This window comes from Coptis chinensis, chromosome 8 (assembly GCF_015680905.1).
Source record: "Coptis chinensis isolate HL-2020 chromosome 8, ASM1568090v1, whole genome shotgun sequence".
Lineage (NCBI taxonomy): Eukaryota > Viridiplantae > Streptophyta > Magnoliopsida > Ranunculales > Ranunculaceae > Coptis > Coptis chinensis.
In genome coordinates, this window is record NC_141463.1 from 17818012 (window position 1) to 17827658 (window position 9647).

The 9647-nt window shown below is 36.2% G+C and overlaps 1 protein-coding gene and 1 non-coding gene across 2 annotated transcripts; both read right to left on the reverse strand.

Moving 5' to 3' along the window:
- Positions 1 to 3847: 3847 nt before the first annotated feature.
- Positions 3848 to 4471, reverse strand: LOC147480289 (uncharacterized). The gene has a single exon (XM_086578611.1). The coding sequence runs from the start codon at positions 4469 to 4471 to the stop codon at positions 3848 to 3850; it is 624 nt and encodes a 207-aa protein (XP_086434737.1).
- A 3933-nt stretch (positions 4472 to 8404) lies between these two features.
- LOC147480290 (small nucleolar RNA R71) lies at positions 8405 to 8508 on the reverse strand. The gene has a single exon (XR_015207082.1). It is a non-coding gene; the product is annotated as a small nucleolar RNA R71 (small nucleolar RNA).
- Positions 8509 to 9647: the final 1139 nt, after the last annotated feature.

The window sequence follows — 9647 nt, forward strand, 5'->3', positions numbered from 1 at the left end:
GGAGAGGACACCTTGTTTTTTTGGGTAATAATTTTTTGGGTTAATTAGTATTACTCCCACTAGATGAGCCAATTAGGATTTCCCCCTTACTAGCCGGGAAATTAGAGTCTCTTTTTACAAAAAAAAAAAAAAAAAATCACTCATCTAGTAAGGGGAGAAATCCTAATTGGTTTGGGTTTTTTTTTTTTTTTTTAGACCTTTAATTTCCCATCTAGTAGGGGAAACCTTAATTGGCCCATCTAGGGGCTAACACTAACTAAACCTTTTTTTTTATTATTATTCATAAGGACCGGGTAGATGAAAGGTCAAGTATACCATACCTTCGACGCGAAATAAAAAACGGCCCCAAGTAGATGAAAGGTCAAGTATACCCCTGGTACTAGGGGTGTCTATTTTTGCCGAATTTCCGATTTTTCCGAAATCTGACCCGAAATTGGTCTGGCTCTGGGTGTAATTTTCATTGGCTGATTTTCCGATTTCTGAAAATTTTGAAAAAAAATTGGATCGAATTCAGATATAACTCTAAAAACCGATCTGATCCGAAAGTTCCAATATATAGCCGATCCAAAATTTCCGATATTATTGCCAATTTATTCAGAAAATATGTACTTCTCTCACTATCCACTCGACCAGATCTCGACCGTTCATTCATTTTCTAGTTTTTTACTTCCAAAAACAAAACAAAAATATAACCTAGCCGCCACTTCCCCACTTGAATTGGACCACTCCATTGTCATTACACCGTCTGCCATAACAACAATGATATGAAAAAAAAATGTCATTGAGTCATACAATGACTTCCAGACCAATCCAAAAGCCAAATTCCAATAGATAGAATGTTATGTAAAGCTACTTAGAGTCCAAGACCAGAATCCATTATTCATGCAGACACTTCACGCTTTAATTTCCACACACAAAAAAAGATTGAAACATTACAAATACCCAGACCTCAACAGAATGCAATGCTTGCTGTTGGTGGCTGCAGGTTCTTTTTCTCATTTTTTCTTGGATCACTTGTTTGAATGAAAATGGGTTTTCTCAGTAAACAAGTGTGTATTGCTATTGGTACATTGGTGTTGTGGACATGGTTTTCTCTCCCTACAATGAACATTGGTGTATGATATTCCAAAAATAATTGAAAGTAAAGAGATCTTTGAAAATTTACCAAGTATTCCAAAAGTTCCGAGTTATTCTGAAATTTCCGAAAGTTTCGAAATTGGAAATATATTTTGAATCCGAAAAAAAAATTGGATCGGATTTGGCTAGCATATTAGGTTCCGAAAAGAATTTAGAAAAATTCTAAAGGAGGTTAATCCGATCCGAAGTCACCCCTACCTGGTACGAAATAATAATAAACGGTCTGGCCCAACCGAAACAACCCGGTGTATATAGTATGAACAATAATTGTTCATACCTACTTGGAGTACGAACAATCACTGTTCATACCTTAACATGAGCTATGAACACTCACTATTCATATGAACAATCATTACCTTTTTGGGGTATACCTCATCATAATGTATGATCAATAAAAACACATATTGGAGTATAAACAATTAATGTTTATACCTCAACATGAGTTATGAACAATTATTGTTTATACCTCAACATAAACATTCAATGTTCATACCTCAACATAATGTATGATCAATAAGAACACTTATTGAAGTATCTATGAACAACCATTATTCATACTTATTTAGTGTATGAACAATCAATGTTCATACTTCAACATAATGTATAATCAGTAAGAACACCTATTGGAGTATGAATAATCATTGTTTATACCTCAACATGAGCTATGATTTTTTTTTTTGCTAACCGGGTTGCGGGCCAACTTACGCAAGCACCTCGACTAATCCCGGGCCCCGGTTGGAATTCGGCGGTATCTTGCCTCGCCAGTGGCCTTAAGGGGAATCGAACTAGTGACCATTGGGGAGCAAACCCAAGGTCGGACCAGTTGTGCTATGAACACTCATTATTCATACATCAATATATTGTATGAGGTACGTTCACCTATTTGGGTACAAACAATCATTTTTCATACATCAGCATAAGGTATGAACACTTATTGTTCATAACAAAGCGACAGAAAGGGTAAAATTGGAAAATATTTATTTCAAATCCGGGCCATTTATCGTTAAGGGTTATTTTCACTCAAAAATTGGTTTTCCAAGTTATTTTCATCCGAAATTTGTCCTTGAGAGTGATTAAAAAAAATCACTGGTTTTGAGAGAGATTTTCACTTGAACATGGCCTTGGGACCAATTTCTTGTTATTGCTAATTCACTAGTTATTTTTTATTTTTATTTTTTGTTGTTATTAGGGTAAGAGTATCTGAAAGCTGGAAGTGTTACCACTGGGAATTTTATTTTATTTTTTATTTTTTTTAAAGATAGAAAAGTGCAAACATAATTTTAAAGCAAATTGAGTCATGCTTAATATCGCTTGCAATTATCAATTGAAACCTACGTCACAATGTAGACCATATCTTGAAAGGATGTTAGTATAACTTTGTTCTCTTCACTACCACTAATTTCCTAAACTACCATATCACATTCTTACAGAAAAAATAGACGTTTTGTTCCATGAACTTTGCTGTCTTTTTTTTTTATCAATTTAGGCCAAGATTTTTTTTTTAGCAAATTGGGTCATGACCTTTGCAAAATCTATCACGTTAGGCCACCGGTGTGTTTCTGTTACTTCAAATGTTGATGTGTACTGATGGATGTCAATGGCTTAACAGAAACTTATGTGGCGCTGCTATAATCGACACCTAGGATGTTTCCATTACTTCAAATGTTGATGTGTACTAACGAATGTCAATGGCTTAAAAGAAGCTTATGTGGCGCTGCTGTAATCGACACCTAGGAACAGCTAATGTGCCATGATGATGTCATAATGTCGTCATTGTAAAATCACATTTGTTGTACCGTGAATTAGAAACACATGAATTAGAAACATTGTAATATAATCCCAACCGGCTAAAACATCCCTCAATAGTTGGTGATTTTGATTAATGTTAATTAATATGTAATTAAGACAAAGATTAAGTAGGAAATTTTCTGTATTGCTTGAATTATCAGCTGCAAATGATCTGAATGGATTCAAATGTACAGTTGAAGAAGAGTGGTTGGAAGTAGATTAGTACAATTTTGTTCTCTTCACTACAACTAATTTCCTAAACTACCATATCACATTCCAACATTATTCTCCATGTCATATGTAGAGTCGAATACAGGATAGGCAAACGCCCATACCAACACCAACGCCCATAGAAATTTCGGACTTCATGATATGGTATTCCAGATTTGGGCTTATCATCAAATCCTACCAATAGAAACACATGATTTTGGGAGAATATTCGTCCACTATTATAGCATTCGAGCGAAGGGTGGTAAACTTGGTAAACTATTGTGTAGTGAGCTCCAACCTCTACTATTGGTTGTCACTGCATGATTTAGGGGTGTTGCCCGACCCTCAAACCATAAAAACCCTCATGAATGAAGGTCGGGCCAGCCCGCTCCTAATGTGTGCTGAGGGCCGGGTTGAGTAGGGCCATGACATAAATACACAAGTTCTTATCCGCCCCTCGCAGGGGCGGATCCAGGAATGTTAAGCTGGGGTTGTACTTAAGTTAAACTAAAAAAAAAAATTAACAATGTCCCACCAAAAACTATACAGGCGTCATCTTCACTTTCATATTTCCGACAAACATCATACCAAAAAGTAATCATCTTCATTATACTATTCAAAATGAATAAAAACAAATGTCTTCACATAAACATATACTCACAATAGATCTTGACAAGTATAACAAAAGACATCCAAAAGTTAAAACATGACACTAATGAAATCGTGATTTGCGAGGTTTCTTATCAAATTCATCGATTACTAACTCTATATCAATTTCGTTAGCAAACTCACTTTCGATGTATATAACCATGCAATCCGCTAGAAACTCGTCATCCATCTTGTTACGGAGTCGTATTTTGACAAGTTTCATAGCTGAAAAGGCTCGTTCAGCAGTCGATGTGGAGATAGGAAGAGTCAAGACAAGATGAATCAATCTATCAATCAAATGATAAATAGTTGACTTTTTTGTTTCAACTAAAGCTCGACATAACTCAGAAATGGTAGACAATTTCTGAAAACAAGGATGATGAGTCACATCAAACTTATAATGTTGTAGTTGACTTCTCAAAATAAGTATCTCATGCTTCGTGAAGTCTTCACAATAATATTTCTCGGCGAGCCGCTTGCAAATATCATAAATATGAAGAAAGTGCTTAAAAGCATCTTTCGAGTCCAAAGCTAAACTAAGAGAAAGAAGCTCCATTGCCTCCTCAGAGAATCTACTCTTCAACTCCACCAACTGGTAATCTATTACAACATTGAATATATCAACGTGGTAGTGGTGCTCAACTGTAATACAATCATTCTGCTGGCAAGAACGACGTGTACCCGTCATATGACGAGAGCTCATATTAAGAATATTAATGTCATACTTCTTGCAAAAAGAAATCCCATCCCCAAGGAAACTATCCTAACTTGTTTCTCTAAACTCTTGAAGAAGCTCCTTCGTACTTTAGACTAAACCCATGGCATTTAGAATGTCTTGAGACTTCACTTGCAAGGCTTTACATAGTACATTTGTGATTCCCATAGTCTAATGCAATAAATGAAACATAAAGACAAATTGAAAGTCTCTCATAGCAACATAAGAACCCTTAGCTTCCCCACGCATGGTGTTACTAGACCCATTCTTCATGATGAGTTCAAGAACCGTACAAATTGCATCATACATCTCGATCAAGCTACAAATGAATTCATAGTGAGAACTCCATCGAGTTTCTCCAGCTCGTTGCAATGTACAAACTTGATTAGCACCTCATCCACTATTAAGCTCACCAATTGCTAACAACTTTTCAATTTCCTCTTTTCGAGCTTTCTCTAACTCTTTCTTCCTCTTAGGTGGAACATGGAGATTAACAATGGATGCAAACTTTGAAAAGAATAACCAAACATCGAAACATCTTTAGAAACCGTAACTAATGCAAGTTATAGTTGATGCGCAAAATAATGCACATAATATGCATAAGGACACTCCTTAAGAAATAGTGCTTGTAATTCATTCCATTGACCACACATATTACTAGCACCATCATAACCTTGGCCTCTCATATTTCCAATAAGCAAATTCTTACTAGCAAGAACTTTGAAAATCTATTTTTTCAAAGTTAATGCACAAGTGTCTTCAACACCAACAATAGCAAAAAACCTCTCTCTAACAAAACCATCACGATTAACAAATCTTATAATAATTGTCATTTGCTCTCTCCGTGAATTATCTTGTGCTTCATCCACAAGGATACAAAACTTTGCATCACCAACATCCTCACGTATTTTCTTTCTCACATTTTCAGCAAATATATGCAAAAGTGCATTTTGAATACCATGTGAAGTATACATGGCATTTCCCGAACAATTACCTACATACTATTTCAGCAACTTTCTTGTTCAACAATTTTGAAAACTCGAACATTGCAAGGAAGCTTCCACAATTCTTTGACTCATCATGGCCTCTAAAAGAAAACCCTTGTAGTGCAAGCATCCGAATATATTGAACAACATTTCAGAGTAGGATCCGATTATTTGCAATCGCTTCATTAGAAAGTCTATTGATAACACTATCTATATGTCGAGAAGGATTCATTAGATTCTTATAATACAATGTTGCCGACCTATGTGGAGAACAAAGACCACCTTCATGTTTCAAAAAAGGACATTGCTTCCCACTGTTAACTTTTCTCCAATTTTGAAACATATCAATGGTAAACACCGGATGCTTCAGAGGATTGGTGTCAAAGAGAAAACAATAGAAACAATATGCTCTATCCTTGTGGAGTGAGTACTCTAGCTGATAAGAGCCCAAAACTATAGTTTTAACCCCTTAACAATAATACTTTTATACTAATTATACGAGTAATAAATAAGAGTTAATGCTAATTACGTACTTTTATATATTTCAGGCATTGAAGTCAATTATGTGCAGAAATGTGCCACTTTGGCGATATAAAAGAGCAAGGGTTGGTTGCTAAGAAGTTCTGTAATTAAAGGCCAAGATTCAAGGAGAAAAAGCCTTTGTAAAGCCCGGTCAGAAGCTGAAAAGTCAGAGTCAACGCGGGAAGAAACAACACACAAAAGTCAGCAGAACTTCCGAAGATCGTATCTTTGGACTCAAGCCTCGGAATTGGGCGTACCTTATGTCAAAACGACCGGCTCAGAAAGATCTTTTCAATGGTCCAAACCTTGACCCAATATCAGAGGAGCAGAAGTGAACGAAAAAGCCTGTTGAAGTCAGAGCCAGCTGAAAAGGGTCCTGTGGACTGAAGAAATTAAGCTTTGGGCTCGATTTTCCAGCCCAAAATATGGACCCTCAACCCATACATGAAAATATGGATCTGGTCTCCTCTATTTCCACACACAAGACTTAGCTCTTAAGTATCAATTAGGTTAGGATAGCAAGTAGCCATTAAAGCTTAGTTCTAGATCTAGTTTTTCAATTAATTAATTAGTTGTTATTTTGTTTTAATTTCAAGATTTGAATGATTGTTATTTAGTTGTTAGATCAATAAAATATTTAGTTCTTGATAATCTAGTTTCGTTTTCCATTAATTATTAGCTTCAATTCTTAGATTTACTTATTTGTCATTATTAGTTTAAATCAATTATTGCATGAGTAGTTTTCATTTGAGTTTAAATAAGCAAAGTTTCAATATTTTTATGATGACTTGTTTAATTGCATATGGAAATGATAGCATAATGATTCTAGGCTAAACCTCCATTAGAGGGGGTTGAAGAAGCCTTGATGAAGCTTGATTTATGTTAGCGTAGAGTAGTCATAATTTCCATTCCATTCTAGAAATGATTAGTTCACCATGAGAATGGGTTTGATCGTTCACATGTTAGATGTTAGTTGGTAGAGATTACCATGAATAACTAGGGATTAGGAAGAACCAATTGTTCTGGGAAAGCAGTTCAATTCGGATTACGACAATTCGTCGTTAGTAAAGAGTTAAAGTAGAATCAATCCCCCCTAATTCCTTATCATAGATTCAACCCATAACATTTCGTAGTTGAATCCCATTATCTTGTTAGTATAAATTGCATCATAGTATAATTCGTAAAACTCTCATTGACTTTGGTAGGATTGATAGTCGTAGAAAACTTTGAATGCTAAAGAACTAGGAGTGGAACGAATCTTCTATTCCAACTTTACTTCAATAGTATCGAGAGTAGAAATCTTTGATAAGAACTATTATGTAAAATAGTTATAGTTTTATTTACGTTTTGAGACTTCATGGTTTATTTGTAAGTAGAGTTATATTTAATTTTATCGTATTATCAAATGGCGCCTCTGCCATCTTAGTTCCCTTTAGTATTGTTTTCTTTAGAATTGTTAGTTTTTCGAAGTCCCATAACCCACCCACCCTTTGTTTGATTCTCACCGTGGTTGTCCATTTCAAAGACCGAAAATTTTCCTCGCAAAATTACACCGAAAGCATTACCAACAAGGTAACAAACACTGAAACCAAATCGAGCTTGACTGAGTGCCACCTGCACCCTACTTGGGCCTATTCTGAGCTCGACCTACGCCCTCTGCTGAAACTGCCCGATTTCCATAGGTTTGTTTCAAATTTCCATTTCTTCATAGTTTTCAGTGTTCTAACTTGTTATACACACTGAGAACGCGTAAACAAGACGTTATTCATAAGCGAAGCAAGGAGGCATTCAGGTACTCTTTTCTTCCACACCTCGCATCTCCTGTTAGATGTTTATACTAGCATATCAGGACTGTTTGGAGTGTTGTTGTGTTTCGTTAAGATTGGCTTAGCCTTGCATGAGATTAAGGTCAGGTCGAAGAAAAACGCCAAACATAATTAACCGACAACGTCAACAAACACACCTTTCTAGTATACCACTCAATACACCTCTAGCTAATATACTATACACACCACCTGAACTAATGGCTGAAGAAAGAGAGTCTCCTCTCTCTGACTTTTACAAAGCCTTGAACGATAGCCCTAAATCTTGCATCATTCTATCAGACCCAGTGGGGGATTTCCGAATCCCCCCAAATATATTTAATTTGTTACCCGTTTTTCATGGGTTAGACTATGAAAAGCCTTATCAGCACATGCATAGGATTGACCAAGTCTTTACTACATTCCACTATCCTACGGTTGGTGCTAAATAAATTAAACTAAGGGTATTTTCTTTCACTTTAGCCGATAAGGCTGTGTCTTGGTTAACTGCCCAAGCGCCAAATTCTGTGAACTCGTGGGCTAAACTTGTTCAACTGTTTATAGAACATTTTTACCCATCACTGCAGACCGATGAAATGCTTTTCAAGATTTATTTCTTTCGACAGAATCCTCATGAATCATTTTCAGAGGCTTGGAATCGTTTCAACGATCTACTTATAGAATGTCCACACCATAACCTCGCGAAAGACACGCTAGTTCGTGCCTTTTTCAAGGGATTGTTACACCACCACAAGGAGGTGCTTGACATAATGAATGGTGGTAGTTTCCTCAGTAAGGGAGCCTCAGAGGCTTAAATTTTTAGAAGATCAAACTAAGCGTAATAATAACTTGGGGTAGTGATGATTTCTCCCGTTCCGCTAGTTCTTCTACAACAGTTAAAGTCGTCGGTATGTTTGAGATGAAACCCGATCCGGAACTTAAAAATTTAATCGAATCTCTAACTAAAAAGGTAGAGGCTATTTCTATTCAACAAAGGCCTATCCCCGTCATGAATGTCAACTCCAATCCATGTAATTTCTGTTTGAGTCCTGAGCATCCAGACTTCTATTGTTCTCTCACCTATGAACAACAACAATCACAACAAGATAATGTTTATTCCATTAATAGCGAACCTAACTTAGCGACAAAACCCCAACTTTGGTTGGCGAAATAATCAACAACCTCCAAGGTTGTTTAACCCAAATGTTAGGCCAACAAACAATTACAACCAAGGTCCACCAAGGCAAGGACAAGGTTAGGATAATTATAATTATAACAACCAAGCTCAACTACGATAAGGACAAGGTCAGGGTAATTATAATAATTATAACAATAATAATTATAATACTAATAGAGATATCGTTCCGGTAAATAATAACTACCAAAATCCACCCATTAATAATTGTGACATAGTTCCTGTCACACAACCAATAGCAAATACTCCTCCACAACCGGATCGTTTCAATACCTTTATGCAATCTCAACAACAGATTTTACAAGCCATCCAACTTTCCTTACAGCAGTTAGCTCAAGTGAAAGTACAACCCAAAGGTGTGTTTCCAGGTCAAGTGATAGCTAATCCTAAAACAACAAACACAACCTTTGAGGTAAACGGTAATACTAGTAATGAAAATGGAAACATAGGTGAGATAAATTCCATCACCACTCTCCGTTCTGGTAGAGTGGTTGATAACAAAGTAACTATGTTTATAGTTACCCCACCAGTAATCCCTACACTGGATACCGAACTAGATACCGAAATAATAACTGAAGATCCTACCCCTGTAGAGGTACCAGTTAAACCACAGCCTAAGAAACAGAAAATCAAGGTTAACCATC